At 38.3% G+C, this 21,869-nt stretch overlaps 1 protein-coding gene across 2 annotated transcripts in view; it reads left to right on the forward strand.

Annotated features, from left to right (window-relative positions):
• LOC308352037 (uncharacterized protein) overlaps positions 1-21,043 on the forward strand; it is an 87,471-nt gene extending 66,428 nt beyond the window's left edge. Inside the window, exon 3 of one of the 2 annotated variants that reach the window (XM_080818068.1) lies at positions 14,500-14,647. In XM_080818068.1, coding sequence (XP_080674194.1) covers positions 14,500-14,531 — 32 coding nt within the window. In that variant the 3' untranslated portion in view covers positions 14,532-14,647. Of the gene's footprint in view, positions 1-14,499; positions 14,648-20,299 lie in introns of those variants that run through there. The other variant, XM_080818067.1, reaches the window with a different exon arrangement.
• Positions 21,044-21,869: the final 826 nt, after the last annotated feature.

Here is a 21,869-nt window from a genome sequence, read left to right on the forward strand (position 1 = left end):
CAGCTTAAGACAGCAAACAAAAATGGCAAGAATCTTCTGGAGCTATGAGGATGCCTTTGGTTTCTGTCAGAGAGGAGGCCAAGTGGGATACATCCCAAAAGATAGATGATTACAATTGGTGACTGTTGATTGTAGATCTTGCAGAACACCATGTTTTACTAAGGTACCAAATGCAAGGATCTTTTCAAAATTATTTCTTGTTTCCTCTATAACATTCTGTACTCCTGGACATTCCTATTTTTTCCTTCCTTGACTTTGCAGACCTGATGTGCACTGTCTAGATTTACCTCCATGGCCTGATCCTTTTTTTAAAAAAAGATTTTATTTATGTATTTAGCATGAGCTGGGGGAAGGGCAGAGAGAAAGGGAGAGAGAGAGAATCTCAAGTGGACTCCCCTTTGAGCGTGGAGCCCAACAGCCCAACACAGGACTTGATCTCACTACCCTGAGATCTTGATCTGAGCCAAAATCAAGAGTTGGATGCTTAACTACCCCTAACCTTATCCTTTGAAGACTGCATTTTTTTCTTTCTTAACCACTTAAATGTTTTGTTTCAATTTTCAGTTCAAAAGTGACCAAAAAAATACATTTCAAATCCAGACATCCAGATCCCAAAACAAGAATATCCTGTACACATGTAAGATTCGGTGGGTTGATCAGAAACAAACAAAAAACAAACTTACAATGCTTAGCCCTGCATAGAAGACTTTCAGATTGTGTCTATAAAGTAATCAGACTTTTTTAGGGTTGTGTCACAAGCCCCTACAGAAGACAAGTAGGACCATGCCACCGAGGTTTTTGGAGGAGATCCGTCTTTGTCAATTTCATATATGTCAATGGTCCTCCAGCATTGACAAAACTATGGCTGTTCAATTCTTCCCATTACTGGATTCAGGAAAATAATATAAGGCCAAAACATTTAACCTTACTTTGAAGTTAAAATAATTTTTTTTCAAAACTTTAAGTCTGGTCATAGTTATTTCTTTAAGAAGTGAACGTAAGAATAACTAAAGTAAAAAAATTATTAAGGTGTAAAGAATTAAAGAATGCTTGCTCAGCAATGATGAAGCATCTTTTTCATTTTGGTATTAAACTAAGTGCTGGGGATATGATGAATCATAAAGCAATCTGTTTTGAGGAATTTATTGTTCACTTAGGATGATTACATAATCTTTATATTCAAAATCCTAAGAAATCCACTGAAAAATTATGAGATCTGTAAATGAGTTCATCGAAGTTGCAGGATGTAGAGTCAACACAAAATAATTATATTAATAATACAAAATAATAGTATTTCTATACACTGGCAATGAAAAAATCTGAAATGAAATTAAGGAAATAATCCACTCATAGTAACATCAAAAATAATAAAACACTAAGAAATAAATTCAACAAAAAGTTCAGAATTTGTGCTGTGAAAACTACAAAACATAGTTGAAATAAATGTAACAAGACCTAAATATAAATGGGAAGGTAGCTCATGTTCATAGATTGGAAGATTTAATATTGTTAAGATGGTGCTTCAACGTAATCTCTATCAGGATTTCAGATACCTTTTCGCAGACATTGACAAGGTAATCCTAAAACTCATATAGAAATGGCAAGAGATCCAGGATCGCTAACACAATATTGAAAAAGCAATGTATAGTTAAAGGACTCACTCTTCCCAATTTCAAAATTTATTAGAAAGCTAGAGTGATCAAGACAGTGTGGTATTGGCATGATGATAGACACATAATCAAAGGGAATGACTTTTTGTTATCTTGGATTAGGTAAAATTTTCTTAGTTATGACACACAATCAATTCCTACCATTTTTCCAAGGCCCAAGCTTTCATTTTTCATCTCTGTCATTCCATTGGCACTTAAGTTGTATAGACTAGAGTTGAAAATGTCTTATGTTTATATACCCAGACTCTAACTTAGTGGTTCTTAACCTTGCCTGCACATTGGGATCACTGGGGAGCTTCAAAAAATACTTCCTAGGTCTCAAGCTCTCACACTCAGAACTTCTAATTTCACTAGTATGGGGTGCAGCCTGAGCATCAAATTATTCTAAAAGTTCTCCAAGTGATTTTAATATACAGTGAAGTTTGAGAAACTTTGCCTGAGTGAACAGTAAATTCCTCATAACAGACTTGCTTTGTGATTCATCATATCTCCAGTGCTTAGTACAATACCAAAAATGAAAAAGATGCTTCATCATTGCTGAGCAAGCATTCTTTAATTCTTTATCTTTTTTTTTTTCACTTTGGTTATTCTTACATTCACTTCCTAAAGAAATAAGTAAGACCAGGGGTGCCTGGGTGGCTCAGTTGTTAAGCATCTGCCTTTGGCTCAGGTCATGATCCCAGGGTCCTGGGATTGAGCCCCGCACCAGGTTCTCCACTCTGTAGGAAGCCTGCTTCTCCCTCCCACTCCCCCGTTTGTGTTTCCTCTCTCCCTCTCTCTCTCTCTCTGTCAAATAATTAAATAAAATCTTAAAAAAAAAAAAGAAATACGACCCAATTTAAAGTTTTGAAAAAAAATTATTTTAACTTCAAAGTAAGGTTAAATGTTTTGGTCTTGTATTACTTTCCTGAATCCAGTAAGGGGAAGAACTGCACAGCCATAGTTCTGTTAACACTGGAGGACCACTGACATTGGTTTCCTATGATCCAGATTGGAGATATCCTCACTGATATTGGACATCACTGGCTTAGCAGTCATCCCTGTGCTATGCAGTGTGGAAATAAAAACACGTAAGAAATAGCACCTATCTTTGAGGCTCATGTAGTCTATTGAGAGCACTCAATGAGCTAGGGATCTGGAGGCATTCTATTTCAAAAATTATATATGTAACACTGAAAGTGTTTTCTTTACTATCAGGAATGAAACCGGGATGCTCACTATCATCGCAATTGCTTTGACAGTGTATAGAGTTCCTGTCCAGCATTTTGAGCAAGAAAACAGAAATTAGAAGGTTGAGGCTTCAAAAAAAAAAAGAAGAAGAAGAAGAAGAAAGAGGAGGAGGAGGATCAGGCTTAGAAAGTAATAAATAAAACTGTCATCATTTACAAGTAATGTCCTCTTTTTTACACAGAAAACACAATATAATCTCTAGATAAATTATTAGAAATAATAGAATAGTTTATGGTATGATGGCTGAACAAAAGGCTAATATGCAAAAAGGAATTTGCCTTTCTATGCCCCAGCCACAAATAACCAAAAAATATAATTGCAAAGTGGACATTATTTACTGTAATATCAGAGATTATCCATAATCTAGAAATAGCTGTAGAAAATTGCAAGATACAAAGGAAAAGTCATGGAACTGAAAGAGGTGTTAATGATCTAAATAAATAGAGATTGAATTTATATTCCAGGTTAAAGAGACAGTATTTTTAAAAGATATCAATTCTTTTTTAGTTGTACTTGAGATTTATTAAAATCCTGATTAGTTTTCATGGACTTTTCATGGAACTTTATAAGCAAGTTCTAAAATTTCTGTAGAAAGATAAAGAACCAGGGAAATGGAAGATTTCTGCCATACCAAATATCTGTAGTTGCATATTACAAATCAGTCATAGCTTAATCATTTAAGATCTTCATTGTGTGTGTTTATGTTTCTGAGTGTTGTGTATACATCACAATGAAGAACTGAAGTAACACAGAACTTAAGTACAATGACTGCTTTTTTTGTTTTGTCTCTGCATTTTGTAAATTTTCTACAATCACTTTTTGCTACTTCATAATCAGAAAGAAAATCAGTTCTAGTTTTCACATATCTGCAACATGCTTATATATGTTCTAACAGTGCATTTGGCATTTTCTTCTATATTAACCGCTTTATGTCTCCGCTTGCTTTTTTTTATAAGTTAAAAAGGCTCTAAATTGAGGTGTCTGAATATAGCTGGAGACTTTGTGTCACTGCTCTTCTATAATCTGCTCTATTTCAAACAGATCAAGGTCACACATGCCTTCAAGCCCCAAGATCAAACCATTTCTATTAAGCCAGTCAACATGAATAGAGTTTCTTATAAGCCCAGTGATTTAAACTAGAAGTACATTGCACTTCATTACATTCTGAATACTAATAAATTTCAGCTTTTCTTATTGTCTCTTGGCCCAAAAGCAGAGGTTTTGACTTGAATGAAAACAGGTAGAATTTGATGTTGTTTTTCTGATTTATTCAGTGATCTTTGGAAAGAATGAACATAATTTTCAATGGCCACATAAATGAAGGTATTATCCTCATTGACTCAAACATACAGGTTGAGGACAGTTAGAATAACTTTAGAATTACGGAGAATTTAGGTTCTTATAAAAATTCCTTTTTTCTCACTTTAATTCCTAGGAATGAGCAAGAAGCCAAACTGAACATAAGAATTAATTTCAGAATTTAGTAAAGCTGTGTTCTTTCTCAATGTTTTTTTGGATATGAATGACTTTTCTGAGATCTATCTTGCTTGTAGATTCACTCTATTATATAATACATTCATTGATGGTCACCTTTTTTACTTAATAAGCTAAAAATAAGGGATGAGGCAATGACTGTGATTGCACCCGACTCCAGCTCCCAGGGTAGAGTCTAAGCAGTTTGAATTGACATTTGTGTCGTTGTCAAAAACCAACCGCTTGCCACATCCATTGGTGTAAAACACAACATCTGGTTCAGTATAATTAGGTTTTCAAGTAAGTTGATGAGAAAATGAGCCTTGTGCACTTATCCAAAAGAAGAAGCATTAAGAATTTTCTTTTGATTGACATAAATATATGAGATGAGGTTGAAAAATAGAGAATGAGGTCTTGGAATCACACTCTTGACCTCTACATGACCATTGCGTATCACTTAGGAGAGGAAAAACAGACTGCCAATTTTCTTTCATCACCACACATGTGCTCGGTGATGACATTTTGGTATGAAGTGTCATGGGGGTGGATCTCCTAGGGTTGTTCTCTAATTGGGTGTTTGTCCCAGAAATAAAAAGGAATCAAGCCCAGTGGCTTCATGATGCTGAGTGCAGAAGCCTTGGTATTGTCCTGGGCAGGGGTAAGCGTGTCACTGGACCACAGCTCTTCACTGTTTGTCAGAGGGGAGTGGAAGGCCTTTCTGGAGTTGGGAAGTGGTGTGCTGGGCAGAATGGAGGTCTTTGCTTCTGCCTCTTGTCAGAGTCTTAATACTGTCTGCACATTACTCTGGAATAAACCATAGCTTGGAAGGTGCTCAGTCTTTAGAGTAACCTTGTGGAGCTGTTTAATGAGTGAATTCCAGTTCTGAGAGTATGACCACTAGAGACAGTGGTTTCAGTTGAGGGAAGCTGCCTCCCTAGTTTCCTTTCACATCATTCTCAAGTTATGCTCCAGTTGGAACCACACTTACTTGGCCATCGGCCACGGTGGGCATCCACCTCCTGGTCCCCACAGAGAAGGGGGCGGCAGGAGAAGGGAAACTACGACACAGGGCCTCTTAAAAGACAATGCAAATCCCAGGACTCTTCCCTTTATGAGGAGTCGTGTTTCCTTTTAGAAGAAGGCTATTTTCTCTCTCCTTTTCTAGGCTTACGCAGGAGTGGAGCCTATTGAACTTGTAATTTCATTCAGGGCTTCACTGGTTTTAATAACAATAATATGTACTTGAGTTAAACAGACTTGAGCTCAAGTTCTTGTGCCCTTTTCAAGTTATGTAGATTTGGGAAATTAACCTCTTTTCAATGTTTCTTTATCTGTAAAGATAGTATTTCTTTTCCCCCAACAAATGGGTTGTGGTGAAGACTAAATGGGGAAAAAAAATACACCAAAGGACTTTTTATAAGTTAGCATTCTATGTAAATGTGACTACATTTTCCTCTTTAAAATACAATTATGGAAAAAAAATAAAATAAAATATAGTTATGGGATTGAAATATCAAGTAAATACCATTAAATGTTTTCTAATTTGACCCTTTAAAAAATCAAACTAGGTATAGCAGGACTCACTATCTACATTTTTCAAGTGAGGAGATAGAACCTCACTTAAGTTAAATGAATTAAGGAAAGGTAGTGCAACTGGTACTGTGCAGGAATAAAACTCGCATTGTAGTGTATTTTAAATTGGCATTTTGGGAAATTTCACAGGAGAAACCACTGTACTTGCGGTGAAAATTAAGTATTGTGAAATGTAAGATTTATTTAAATGAGTTCATAGCCAGTTACACAGCTATACCCAGAGAATACTGACTGTGTAGCAGTGTTTGTCTAGGAACCAGGTCATTAGTTGTGTTCTGTTCTGTACTTGGTTCTCATGCTTTGTAATGCAGTGTGACTAATGGCTCAGCCCAAACCTAGAAAACAATCTCAGGAAAAAAATGCAATAGGTTTATAATCTGGAATCAGAAATCAAAGCAACATCAGTAGGTTTAAATAATGAGGCAAAACTAGATGATATTTGAAATGATAAGTACAATATTATACACATTCTAAAAATAAACCAAATAGGAAGAAGTTTTTAGCAGTTTGTATTAAAGAGCTACTTAGTTTGATGACAGAATTTACCCATCTGTGGTGTGATTCGGATAAAGTAAAATCTAAGGAAGTGACCTGAACGAAAAGCAGTAACAGAGCACTCCTGGAGAGGAAACCTTGTATGGTGGAACTAGACTGATTGCCTGTTAAATCCTGGCTCTGTGACTGTCTTCTAGTGGTGTGACTTTGGGGAAGTTACTCAGTCTACTTGTGCCTCGTTTCTTCAACGGCAGAGTGGAGTAAACAACAGTACATGGTTAAAAGAGTTTTAATGAGGCTTAATAGCATAGCCCAGGTGCTGAAAATGGAGCCTGGCACAAAGCTAGTTAACCGTTATGATTACCACTGTTAATTCTGAATCATAAACTAAGAAAAGCACTCACGGCCTGGACTATTTCCAGAGACAAATAAAGTAGCATGAAGATAAGAATTCAATGCTATTTATTAAAAGATTAATTAAGCTGCAAATCATGAATGAAAAGCATTTGTATTTAATCCTTTCAAAATCCCTGAGGGTTAGGTGTTATTATTTTTACATTGTGTATGAAACAAAGTGTGAATTAGAAAGGTTATATAACACAACCAGTAAGCGGTAAGATGTCTGCTTGACATTGAAATACCTCTACCCATTAAGTAATGCGCATTTGAGGATCAGCTGACACACTGAGGAAGTTTAACCTGGACAAGTAGGGACCAAGTAGAAGCATATTGTTCCCTGACATTTGAAGGTCTGTCAAGTAGAACAGGGGTTTGACCCTGACCAGCTAATAATACAGTCCTACAGAAAGGCTCCAGGACAGGGCTCTAGTTCATCTCCTTATCTGCTCAGGCCTGGGTTTACTGCATTAACCTCTTATCTGAACTTCATACCACTAAGCTTTTCTTAGTACAATTCATCCTGCATCCTGTTATGAGATTAATCTTCCAAAAATACTACCACTATTATATCAGCCTCCAGCTTAAAACCCTTCAGTGCTTCCTCCATGATATGCAAGATAACGTCCAGATACCTTCACTTGGCATTCAGAATCTTTCATGAGTTGCTTTCAACCAGCATCTAGAATCGTTTACTTTTTTCATATTTTTAAAATTTAAATTTAAATTCTTTAAATTTAAATTTTAAAAATTCTAGTATAATTAACATACAGTGTTATATATATACTTTTTCTTTAAAGATTTATTTATTTACTTTAGAGAGAGAGCAGGGGAAGGGGCAGAGGAAGAGAGAGTCTTAGGCAGACTCCTCGCTGAGCACTGAGGCTGACTCAGGGCTCAGTCCCACGACCCTGAGATCACAACCCAAGACAAAACCAAAAGTCAGATGCCTAACTGATTATAGCACCCAGGCACCCCTGCAGTGTTATATTAATTTCAGGTGACAGTGTAATGATTCCCCCATTCTGTACATTACTCAGTGTTCATCACAAGTTTACCCTTCACCTCTCAAGTGTACCCTTAATCCCCTTCACCTGTTTCACCCATCTCCCCAAACACCTCCCCTCTGGCAGCCACCCATTTGTTCTTGTGAAGGGATCACAGTTTGTTCTCACAGAGGGTGTAATGCTAAGTGAAATAAGTCAGAGAAAGACAAGTACCATATGATCTCACTCACATGTGGAATTTAAGAAACAAAACATTCAAAGAAGAGAGAAAAGTAGTACCATTTACTTCTAAGACCAAAAGGTGCCTAAGACATAATGTAACCCTTCCCCATCATTATCACATGGGGAAAATTTAGCTCCCAAAAGTTATAGCTAGTTGAGAGAAGAAAGCAGATGACTATTCAGTTTCTGTATTATTATTGCAAGATGTTCAAACCAATGACAGTAACTGAAGCAAAGCAAAGTACATTGACCTGGACAATATGGTAAACTTCCCATATATATTTCTTCCACTCAGGGAGAGGTTTGTCTTTTTTTTTTTTTTTAAGATTTATTTATTTGAGAGTGTGAAAGTAAGAATGAGAAAGGGAAGAGTCAGAGGGAGAAGCAGACTCCCCACTGAGTAGGGAGCCCGATGGGGGATTCGAACCCGGGATGCCAGGATCATGACCTGAGCCAGAAGCAGATAGATGCTTAACCAGCTGAGCAACCCAGGCACCTGAGGTTTGTCTTTTTCCCCCAATTTTAAAAACTTGAGTTTTTAGGAGGAGTTTTAGATCCACAACAAAAATTGAGAGGAAGGTACCGAGTTTTCCTGTAAGTCCCCTGCCTGCTCCCATGCATAGTTTCCTTCATCATCAACCTCCCCCTCCATACAGCACCTTACAGTTGATGAACCTACACTGGTGAATTGGAAATCACCCAAAGTCCATAGTTTATATGAGGGTTTGTTCACTGGTGGTGCACATGCTGGGTTTGGGTGAACACATACTGTTGTGTCTCCACCACTGTAGTATCATACAGACAGTATTTTTACTGCCCTAAAAATCCTCTGTCCACCTATCTGTCCCTTAACCCCTACTTTTCAACCCCTGCAAACCACAGATTTTTTTTTTAAGATTCGTTTATTTATTTTAAAGGAGGGGGAGGGGCTGAGGAGGAGGGAGAGAGAAACCCAAATAAACTCTGTGCTGAGCAGAGCCTGATGCAGAAGTTGATCATGACCTGAGCCGAAACCGAGAGAAGTCAGAGGTTTAACCAACTGAGCCACCCACCACGGATCTTTTTACTGTCTCCATAGTTTTGTCTTTTCTAGAATGTTGTATAGTTGGAATCATACAGTATATAGCTTTTTCAGATTGGCTTCTTTCACTTAGTAATACGCATTTACGTTTCCTTTGTCTTTTCATGGCTTGAAAAGTTTGTGATTTTACAATCTGTTATTAGTACCTTCCTGTAGTTTTTGGGTTTGGTTTTTTTTTTTGAACCTATAAATACATATATATATAACTCAAGGCAAAGTCAAGATTTTTTTTTCTTTTTATTATTTCTTATGTCATCTTTGAGCCCAGGGGAAGAGTGGAGAGGTGTCCTACCAGTAGTGGGTGTTTCCCCATAGTTGTCAAAATGCACTCGTGGTTTAGAGACAAGTAAGTGCTCGTTCTGGAATCAAACAGTACAGTTTTAATATCTTGGCTCTGTCCATTTCTAGTTCTGTGACATTAGCCTAATAAGTACATTTCTCTGAGCCTCACTTTCTTAGGCCTAAACTTGGACTTTTATATCTTTCTCTTTTTTTTTTTAGATTTGCTTACCATATTATATTTGTCCTAAAGAAACACTTGCTTGAGTTTTCAGCTCTCCTTATTTATTAACTTACTTATTTAGTATTGAACTAATTAACATACAGTGTTATATTAGTTTCAGGTGTACCATATGGTGATTCAACAATTCTGTACATCACCCAATGGTCGTCATAATGAGGGTATTCTTAATCCCCTTCACCTATTTCATTCATCCCACACCCATCCCACCTCTGGTAACTGCCAGTTTGTTCTCTGTATCTAAAAGTTTGTTCTTTTTTGTTTGTCTCTTTTTTTCTTTGTTGAAGTGTTCTGTTTCCTAAATTCTATACATGTGTGAAATTAAATGGTATTTTCTCTGACTTACTTTATTTCACCTATCGTAATACCCTCTAGGTCCATCCATGTTGATACAAATGGCAAGATTTTACTTTTATGACTGAGTTTTCCAGTAGATAGACAGATGGATAGATCTTTATCCATTCATCCATATCCATTCATCCAGTCATCTATGCATGGACACTTGGGTTGCTTATTTAGCCAAGATATGGCTAAATAACGCTTCAATAAACATAGGGGTGCATATATCTTTTTTAATTAGTGTTTTTGTTGTCCTTGGCTAAATACCCATTCGTGGGATTAATGGATCATAAGGTAATTCTGTTTTTAATTTTTTGAGGAACCCTCGTGCTCTGTTGGTGGCAATACAAATTGGTGCAGCCCCTGCAGGAAACACTATGGTGTTTCCTCAAAAAATTAAAAATGTATCTTACTTATTGATGCTTGTGATGTTTTGTTGAAAAAATGATTTGAAAACACCTATTTAGCCTTTAGAGGCTGAGCTGAGCCTCAGGAGGAGGTGTCCTTGAGGGTACGAGGAGTCCAGCTGTCCTTTGTAGCAGTCTTTATTTTGAACACCTAGTGTAGGTGTTGGCACATTACCCTAGTGAGACAGTGACATAAAAAATGCAATATTTAGGTCTGTTGTTTTTCCCTTATTGGGACCCACTGTCATCTTCCTGAAGGTCCTCACCCTCTGGAAGCTGGAGCTGGAAACTTCCATGAGAAGACCCCCATCCAAACAAACCACAGCAAGCTCTTTCTAACCTCTGCTTCGTGTAATGGGGAAAATAGGCTCTTGTGTCTTGGCAGCTTCCAAGCTCATCTTCCTCCATGCCTTAGAAAGTGCTCCTGGCCCCTGGTCCTAGAGGACCAGGATCAGTCCTATTACTCAAAACCAGTAACAAACAGGGACCCCTGCAGGACTCAGTTTTTAAAGTGCCTATTTTGAAAGATAAAACACATTTTAGTCAGGAGGCCCAAAGTGCCTCTCTCTCATTCTTCAGAACCCACATCCTTTCTCTGTGATGTCTGGCATTTTTAGTTCTCTTGTCCCTTTACCCTTTCATTTAACACATCACTCCTTGACAGAGGCTCACCTTCACTGTCGGGGAAGAATAACCCCAGGGCAGGCCGTTTGCTCGTCATCCTCTGTAGGGAAGAGGAATGCAGAAAAATAATTTAGTTTTTCCCAAATCTCTTTATCCTCTTTGATTTTTCTCATGCTTTGCTGGTTTTCAGGCACTCACTGGGGCGGCTACAGACAATGCACTGGAGAATTTTTTTTTTTCCCGTTCTTTTCTTCTCCCTCTCTTTCTTTTTTTTCTCCTCTTCAAAATCTCTCTTTGTCCTTCACATCATTGTCTAACCTCTGACTGTCAGAGTCTTCATTCCCAGCTAGGAGATGTGATGTGTTCACATTTCCATTTTAATCATAGCCTCTAAGAGTTGGAAGGGAACCTGGAGGTCACCAAGCCCAGCTCACACAGGGGCTCTGTCTTCAGCTCATGTAACAGACAAGCATTTAGCCTCTCTGTGGACACTTCCAGTTTCGGGAAGCTCCCTGTTTTGTACTGCAACCCATCCCATTACGGGAACATATCCGTCATCAGGGATCTTTCTTATTTTCAGCTGTCATCTGTCACCTGGTGACATCCAGCCATTACTGAGGTTGTATCTGGAGCTGTACAGAACAAATCTATCACCTCTTGGACATGTTATCTCTTGTCATGCGCTCCTCTTACTGTATGCCTTCAATGGTTCCTGACACAAGGTGGCCTCCTGATTGGTTTCTTTAATTTCTGGTGGAAACAGTTTAGCTTACAACTGCTGTTATATCCCCCCAATTGAAAACAAAGTACATAATAGGAGCATAAGTGAGCTAGAATTTTTTGTTTCTTTTACTAATGCAGCCTAAGACCCTTTGCATTATAATATGAATTCTTCAGTTATGTTGCTCTGTGCATCTGTGATACAGGCTGTTACTGCTATGCTAGAAACAGACCCCAGGCTAATACTTCATTGACCAAAACTCATTTCCTCAATCAGAAATCTTTAACTTGGTATTACCTTTCAGGAACATTTTTGAGCACGAGGAAAAGAGGTTTTGCAAAGAAACCCCACCTCTGCCACCACCAAAAAAGGGCAACAATAAGAACCAACAAGCTTTTCAAGGTAGTATCATGTTTTAAATTGATACAGTGTCAGATGATCTCACAGGAACTCAGCTGGAGAATGGAATAGATTAAGATGGTCTGTGTGCTTTCGTACAGAGAACTCCAAGATATCTCAAACTGCATTCCACAAAAGGAGAGAATGTGCACACTCATAAATAACAAGCAAAAACATTGGCTAACACACTTCTTTCAGAGAGTTTAATACACATAGACACCACCTTTTCATGTACACAAAAGGGGCTATCTGGACTCCTGTTTAAGCACAAAGGCAGGATCAAATTGAAAATCATGCACAGCTCTGTGGCAGATGGGACTCTCAGGGATGTGATTGTGGGCTTCCCAACAGTAAGGGGACCAAATGACCCTCTAAGCTGTTTTCTTCATGGAATCAGGGGCCTCTGGCAGCAGGGAATGAAGGAACCTGATAGAGAAGTAGCTGTATCTGCCAGACCACTGAGCAGGCTATGCACTGAGAGATACCTGTAGGTAGCCATGGATTTGCAGGTACACATAAGCACAGAGAGAAGCTCTCAGAGAAGGATGCACAGGGTGGGAGATTCAAGAAATGGTGTTTGTGTGGGTAGGGAGGGCTGGGTGAGAGAGAGGTCAAATGGAAGGGAAGAATTAGGAAAATAAAAACATAACAGAAACCCCACTAAAACTGGACTCTGATATTAGTCACATTATAGTATGGAGAATCTTCCTGGAGACCTTCTCACCTCAATTTTTAAGAATATGTTTCCTTGTTTTTATTGAGATTAACTATTACATTTCAGCAAACTTTTATTGGGCACTCTGCTGAAGACCTGACTAAAGGCTCATTTATTTCCTTTAGTTGTTCAGTTAATCCTTAAAATTTGGTAATCCATTATGCTTTTATTAGTGAAGAAAATGACAGAGAGCAGAAGGGTTAAATAATTGTCCAGGATTACACTTCTAATAATTCAAATCCAGCTTAGAGAGAAGATCAAAGGGGAAAAAAAAAGAAGATCAAAGAATTTCAGCACCATGACATAATGGTGTATGATTATTCTTTCATGTTAACCCAAATGACCTCCAGGAGTCAGTTTAATTCTTCCGATCTTGCACAAATTGTATTACATGAAATGAAAAATAGCAATAGCTTAACATGGAAGGAGAACCAGAGTGGGAACTTTGACAGAGATGGTTGTCCCCACCTTGCTCCTAGCTAAATTCCCCTCAGGTATATCATTCAACTCTTAGAACCAGTGGCCTCAGCCAGCAAATGGGAATAACAACTATCTTAGGGGTTTTCCTGTAAATCAAGTCATAAAATGCTTGTGAAGGTAAAAAGTAATGTATGAATGCAAAACATTTGGGTCATGTAACCAGAAGGCCTTCAGGAACTTTGAGATTGGATGCAAAATCCATGATATAAACTGATAAATTATATTAAATCATTTTTAGATTGATTTGTAAAGCATTTTTGGAGCACCTGCAAATCAGGTGGTGTGGAGAGCAAAAGAAGATACAAAGATATGTAAGACATAGCTCTTCCCTCAAAGGGTTTATAGTCTAATAAGTAGTTTTACTGGTATTAGCTGCTATATTTCAAAAAATTAATTTTATTTCTACCATGGTTTGTGTATGTCATAATAAACAATACTCACATTCCTGGATTTCTTGTGCCTGAAAACACAGAAAACTGAGATTTTTGGTCTTGGTTTTGGTTTGGTTTGATTTTTATGCACAGTATGTACCTTGGCTCAGTACCTCTATTTACTCTGTTCTATTATATTCAACTTACTACAAAAAGAATGATGCTACTCATTTGTAGATATATTTATAAATCACTTGAATCTGGAGATGCCTGCAATTTCAAGATACATAACAATCTACATTCAAGTTAAAGGCAGAAAGGTGTGAATGTATTTCTGGAGGAAGCAATTTTCTTCAAAAAGGAAGGACAAGACCTCAAGAACCACTCCCTGACTCTGTAGAACCCTTCAGTTCACTCTTATCAGCTTCTAGGTTCTAGTTACAGACACAGAGGATGGTGATCCATAAAATTATTAGAGTTACTTTCCAAGATGGACAGTATGCTCAGGGTAGCAAAAGGTGTTTAATCACTAGATTCCTTCTATTGAAATTCCTGCCCAAATAAAATCTGCCATTTTATGTCAGCCAGATTATTTTTGCTTCTCATTCCCGGTGAAAACTTGAGCCAAGCATCATTGCCCCAGCAGACTGAGAGAGGGTTCAGCCCATTTTATGTCTAAAGCCAGCAAGTAACTGGAAAACCGTGAAATTACTCACTAGAAAAGCAGCTGAGGAGGATTTTTTTTTTTTTTTTTAGATGTGGAGGTGGTTGAGAAAGGAAAAAAATGAAAAGAAACATATTTGATCAGAAAAAAAAAGGTATGTGTATGCCTCTTTTTTTTTTTCTACCATTTTCTCATGATCTAGGGATGAGAGGAGTATTAGAATGGGAGAAATAATGTTACAAATAGAATGTAAAATTGAGGAGAAAAACAGTATAGTAATTGAGGTATTGGGGGTTTTCTACTTGGATAATAACAAAGGTTAGTGTAGACATGCAGTAACATGATTATCAACAGTCTTCTCTGTGGAAAACTTACCACAGTTTTTTCATCTTTGCTGGTTTGGCCTTCTGCCCAAGAGGTGTCTTCAGTTATGTCCTATACCAGTTAACCTGTCTAGAATTGCTGCCAAGGAGCTCTGCTTCTTTATATTATCATCTATAATTTACAGATCAAGACACAGAGATTAAGGACCTTGAGAAGCCTGGAGTTGATGGGAACTGGTGGTGGGATCGAGTGCAGCTAAGAGGCTTCCCAGCACAGAGTCAGGAGAAAAGATTGGGTATAACTGGAGAGAAGTGAGTAGGTGGCAAAGGTGGGTGACTAGGGCTTTCTCTCTTTATAGCCTCAATTCCTGACAACGTAAGAGACTAGAGATAATCGTGAGAGTTTGGGGAAATTTGCAAAAAGAGTAGTGAAGGTTTGAAACAGCTGTTGAGAGAGTTTGGACGGAGAGCTGATTAAGGAGAACCCTGGTGAGGTTGGAATCTTGTCTTCATTACGGTTCTAGTCCTCGTGGCAGGTGACTGTCTGCAGCGGCAGGCAGTACTTTACCCTGCCAGTGGAGCAACTGGGATGTTTCACAAGAAGGAGTCTACAGAATTGTAAGGAATGAGTGATCTCTGTCCTCTAGTGGGTAAAGAAATGGACTGCAGAGTATTGTCTACATAGGGATGGAAATGAGGGAAGGAGATTAGGGAGAAACTTATTAACTGGAAGGAAAATAGAGGGTCTAGTAGGGATCTCCCTACAGTTAGGAAGATAGTTTATTAGAAGGAAAGGTAGTGAGCAAGAAAACTAAGTTGGAGTCAGTGGAATATTAAAGTTTAAGATTTTAAAGATGGAATAATTCTGAGTTTTAACAAGGTCATACTTGTGCCAAGGGAAATGGATCACTGAAAACAAGTAGAAATGAGGGCAAATGGAGTGGAAGAGGTCAAGGAAATGTTAATCTAGGACATGGAGTGGGTTAACTCTGTGGACATTTAAATTCTTCAAGTGGTTAGTGGAATCAGAAGTGTAGAATGTCATGAATCTAGAGCCAGAATCTTCTGAAAACATGGTTGGGCGTGAATGGATTTGGCTAAATGGAAATGGGTTAAATGGCAAGAATGTCAAGTTGTTTCTGTTTGGTTATGAGTTTGCACAATGAAAAGAAGTAGTCTCTCCCACACACATGCACAGAGAGCAAGAAGATGAGCAGTCTGCAGTGGATAGATCATCTAGAAGGTAGCATCTTCGGAGATGGGAAGCAGAGGCAAGTCAGTTCACATGGATCCACAGACTTTGCAGATGGGAAGGGATGGGAGGAAAGCCATGGAAAGCAATCAAGGTGAAATCAAAGAGGGTAGTAACTGGAGGGGCTATGATTTGGGTCAATGTGAAGGACATCAAGAACAAGTGACAAGATAAGATTAATCAACTGGAACATTGATTTAAAGATGTGTCTGCACTTAGTCACACAGAGTCCCTGGGTGGTGTCCCCAGCAAGATGGCATTTGTTGTCTTTGCTTCTGCAAAGAGGCCTGTATTACAGAAAGTAAAGAAGACAGATACTAATATTGACTGCATTGTAGACAAATTATGTCATTTAATCTTTATAAAATTTCCCGAATGTATGCATAATTATCCTCATTTTTTTAAAAGATGAAGACACAGGGGCACCTGAGTGGCTCAGTGGGTTAAGCCTCTGCCTTCTGCTCAGGTCATGATCTTGGGTCCTGGGATCGAGCCCTGCATCAGGCTCTCTGCTCAGCAGGGAGCCTGCTTCCCCTCTCTCTCTCTGCCTAGCTCTCTGCCTACTTGTGATCTTTCTCTCTGTCAAATAAATAAATAAAATCTTAAAAAAAAAAAAAGATGGAGACACAGAATCTCAGGTAAAGTAATTCTTCCAAGGTTATTAATGTCAACAAGTGCTTAGTACAAAAATCCAAACACAGGTTTTTCTAAGCATAATCTCTTGTACCAAGAATTGACATCTAGCTCTGGATCCATACTTTGCTCTAGGTGAATCAATTAATTTCTAAGTCTGATTCTTTATTTTCCCCAAAAAATGCAATATCAGCTTTGTCTAACACTGACTTCTTAAATGATCAAGTGAGATATTTGTAAAAACAGTCTGAAATAAACTTATAAAACTACACACGCATATATTAACTCCTTCACTCACAAGTCTACTCTTTTCTTTTTTGTATCCTTAAATCCCTATGAATATAAGGAAATAACTGATACATTCAGTAACTTCAAATGTAATTGTGTTTCTATAGTGGAAACCCCAACTATCAAGAGTTATTAGATGTAGAAAATAGAAATATTCACCTTTATAAGACTGAATTATTTTCTATAAAGGAAAATTTCTCCAGCCATGTAGAAGGGATCATGTTCACGCACATTCTTTTGAGCACTTGTCATTGTAATGTTTTGTTGGTAATGCCAGTCTAGTGGTGGTAAAATGGTTTCTCATGGTGGTCTTCACTTGGATTTCTTTGCTTGCTACTGAGGTAAGCATCTCTCTTTTTGTTCATTGGTCGTAAATGTTTCCTTTTCTATGAAACATCAGTTAATATTTTTTCTCATTTATTGCCCTTTTCTATTAAGACTTTCCCATTTCATAAATGTTGACTTTGCATCAAGAACATGAAATAAGGTGTCCACAGTCACATGGTAAATTGGTGTAAGAACTCAAACTAGGACTGCACTGGTCTTCTACACAAATCAGGGTTTCTTTTCCACTGGCATTCCTCCTCCTCAAACAAAAGGGCCACCTGAGTGAAGCTGTTAGCATGGGACCCTGTGGGATATCCAGCTAGGATGGTTCTTGTTACTTCAGCTTTATTCTTCCAACAGAAATGAAACAAAATGTGCCAAACACATCAATATCCAGAGAACCCTGTCAATTTTGATGATACATGGAATTTGTTGTAAAGCAACCACTAGCACCAGAGTCCCAGTCCAGAGAGAGGTGGGGGTCAATGTAGATATGATTTGAAGCCTCATGTAAGATATATGATAGGCATTAAAGCAATGACAGTTGGAGCCACAAATATAAACTGTGACTTGCGAGAGGCTGGCTGGCTGGTCAGTGTTAGGCTTTATTACTGCAGCCTACCTCCCCTTCGTCTCATGGTATTTATAACGTATTTGATAGTTTGTCATTCTGTCTGTTCTGATTGTGTATGAGAAAAGGTGGAGTGGGGGATTGGCATATGAGGAGACAGAGGGAAGTGATTTTCTGTCATTTCCAGCGATATCCTCAAATAATAATTTGAGATCTGGAATGGAAGAATACTGTACAAGTGGAATATTTTAGTGAATTCACTCATTCATCAATTCATTCATTCCCTCACTCCTTCCTATCCCCCTTCATTCATCATTTTAAGCACTAAGTCATTTTGCTTGAACAATATGCTGAGTTGAGCTAGAGGGGAATCATGTTTTTCTATTGAAATGGCATCCCATGGTCATTGCCTTCCTGCCTGCTATCAGGTTCTTGAGTTCTGCCCACCATCTTTCCTTCTTGCTCATTTCTTTCTCCTCCTTATTCAGTGGCTCTTAGATAAAATATAGCATTTATGGAGCTTTTTGCATGCAACTTGGGTGACTCTCCTATGAGACACCCATGGTCTGTGTCCCTAGCCCCATAAACACTGGGCTGACACCATGGATCTTCAGGGTGGTAGGAGCAGAACACCAGTCCTTGATAAGTCCCAGCACATGTTCTGTGAGATGAACCCCATGGCTGTGGGCTGATTTTCATGCCAAGGGCAGAAGTAGATGTGAGGTTATGTGAGGATATAGAAAGAGAAGAGGGAAGACAGCCCACAGCAAACTTTTGAAGACATTTAGTGATCTCTTTCCAATATTTGGTATAGGACAAATAGTTCTTTGTTTCCAGTATGACAGTTTAAAATATAATATTTGTAACTATGCCTTGTTCTATCACTACAACATGCAAAATATTCCTTTTGAAGCAATACTTTAATTATCATCCTACATGTCTTGTTTTTAATTCCCCTTCCTACCTACCTTCCTTTCTTCCTTCCTTCCACTGTTATTCCCATATCCTTTTTATTGAGCTACTATGAAGATCTTGTAATGCAACCTTGTCATTTTAGAGAAGAGGAATTGAGGACCAGGGGCTTTGTTCTGCTTGCTTAAATTTTTAAATCCTAAAGCTCTGGTCTTTGTCTTCTAGACTAGTATACTGTACTCATTGTGACCAGAGCTGATACTCCAGGAAACTCCTTCACAGATGACACCTCTGACAGCCTCATGGAGGGGCTCCCTTTTGTGTTGTTGTTGAATATTTGGAAACTGAGCCCCTAAGTGCCCCCAAGGTTTGTTGCCCCATACCCCTAACTTTGTCGTATTGACCAGTGGACCTCGCTGAGACCTTATAGAGTCCTTATCCTCTGTGATAGCTTGCCAGAATGCAACTCAATACAGTGATAGCTTTTCTAGTATGCTTATTTTTTGGGATTCTCCAAAATCACAAATATCTTGGTTATATGAAGGGCTTACTCTACTTTACCTATCTTTAGGAACCCATATTTAGTAAAATGTCACATCAAACAGGGCATTCAATTATGCCACATGCACAATAGTTCATTCAACAAATGTGATCTCTTTGAATACCGGTCATGTGCATTCAACCGACAGGCAGTGAAAATATAGAGGACAGATACAATTTTTATCCTCAGAGAGCTTATAGGCAGTGACAGAAATGGACACGTAAACCAAAACTTCAAACCCTGTGCCAGAGCAAGCATCATATACCCTAAGATTTAAAGAATGATCCTGTGTTTTCAGGCAGACAAAGCAAGCCAGAAGGCATGGTGGCATCAGAGATACAGTGTCTTTTGCTTGCACCCCTCAGCATGAGTCCATCAACACTGACAACTGATGGTAGAGGCAAGAAGACTGAGGATGATCTAGGAGGCAGGCTACTGCCTCAGACAGTGCACATAATCTGCCATTTTCCTATCCAATGTCCTGTCCATCCTTTCACCATGACAATGAGAGGGGTGCTTGGGCTGGAGCTGAACTAGTCAACTATGTAACAGGAAATGGATTATGGTGGGGAAATGGCCTCTTGAATATGGGAGGGCCTCTGGAGCTCTGCTACTCAGGTTAAGTCAGAAACTCATTTTTCCTTGATTATATAACAAAGACTGTGATAGGACTGGCAGGTTCATAAACTACCAAAATGGAGGAGGAAATAATCCAAGACTACCCAGATTTGTCTCTATTCTTTATTATAAACACATCTACATGTTTTCTCTCAGAATGTCATTTTCAAAAGTTGGTGACCTATCTGAGCAAGTAAGCATGTTTAGTGTGAAATCTCAAACTTGCAGCATTCTTTCACTTCTTCTTCATCTTCTGGAATCAAAAGAATGATTCCACAGTTCCGTCAGCTTTCCCCTCAATATTCTCTGTCTTTCCATTAGATCCTGTAGACTTGCGTATTATCATCTACTCATTCAGCTTATTTTATTTATTTTGACTAACCATCCTGCACTTTCCTATTTATTCCCTCATCTCTTCTTCTTCTAGGTCGCTATAGATTGCTGCATCCCTCTACTGAAGGCTAGAGTTCTGGTCAGGCAGCCCTTGCCACAGAGTTAAAGCCTGGTTCCAGGAATCTCTTTCTTGTCTTCCTCCTCCTCCAGGCCTAAGGATATCAGTGAGTCCTGCTTGTACTGTACCCTAAGTACTGCACTTTTCTTTCTTGGTTCTCTTAGGGCATTCTCATAGATCTGGGGGTTGTAGGTGGTAGAATATATGAGCCTGAGGCTCAGAATAGAAGTTCTAGAATTAAAGTATAAATTGGTAGTTGACATTGGGAATAGTACACAGAAAAGAAAGGAAAATGGCTGAGGAGATAAAGTTAGAGATGCTCATAGGTTCTCTAAGGGATGTTTCTCTCAATGTTCTTGCCATATTATCTTCTTCTTTTTTAACCCATGAGTATTTTTCCCATTCAAAAATATAAATACAATGGCCAGATTATAGCCATGAAAAAAATGAGTGATTCTTTAATGGGCAAAAACAAAAGTAAAAATCTTAATCCTTAAAAATTTTTGAAGATTTATTTATTTATTTGAGAGAGAGAGAGAGTGAGCACACAAGAGTGAGAAGGACAGAGGGAGAGAGAATCTCAGGCAGACTCCACACTGAGCAAGGAGCCCAACGTGGGACTTGATCCCATGACTCTTGAGATCAGGATCTGAGCTAAAACCAAGAGTCAGACACTCAACTGACTGTGCCACCCAGCTACCCCAAAAGTAAAAATCTATTAAAAAAAGAAAAAAAGGATATGTGATAAGCGATCATGGCATATTTGAATCTGTAGAATAACAAGTTTTATTATAAATTCTTTAACATGTGCTATGTATTTATAGAAAGAAATGCTTTAGCTAGACTGTTTTCCCCAATAACATTTCTCACTGGCTGCTTCAATTGTTTTCTCCTTTTTATGGCACATTAATTTAAATGGAGCAGGCCTTGCTCTCCATGATAATTGTCATTTAGTTGGATGTTAATTATTTTCACAGGTAGAGTAACCACAGGATAAACCATTTTTCACAGTTTCCTTTATTGCTCCAGGAGTCCCAGTTTCCATTTAGCCATAAAAGAGTTTTAAACATTTGTGATTTTTTTAACACTGACCAACTCCTCTTTTGAGAAAAACATTCACCTTTCCTCTCAATTTCCCATGACCAAATTCTAAAACTATGCTCTACTGCTTCCTTCAGTAGCCAAATCATGATACTCCAGCCATAACAATAATTAATTCAGTTTTTATAAATTATATTTCTCGCCCAAATAAAAATAATGTGAGTGAAAATGGCACTTTTCATGACTTTTTTTTAATGTTTCTACTTTGTACATGTTTACTTCCTTGAAATATTCCTGCCTTTAGATTGTCACTGCCTGCTTAACTCATTATTCCTCAATGGCAAAGCCTCAATTTCAATGGTAGAATAAAATGGGACATATTCTACCATGTGCAGCATGTCATTCATCAAATTCCAACTATGAGTTGTGTATCCACAGCTGCGATGAAACATAGTTCAGCTTCCCTATTTCACACCCATGAGGAGTGTCTAGGCCTTTTTTCCCC

Source organism: Martes martes (assembly GCF_963455335.1).
Source record: "Martes martes genome assembly, chromosome: 11".
Taxonomy (NCBI): domain Eukaryota; kingdom Metazoa; phylum Chordata; class Mammalia; order Carnivora; family Mustelidae; genus Martes; species Martes martes.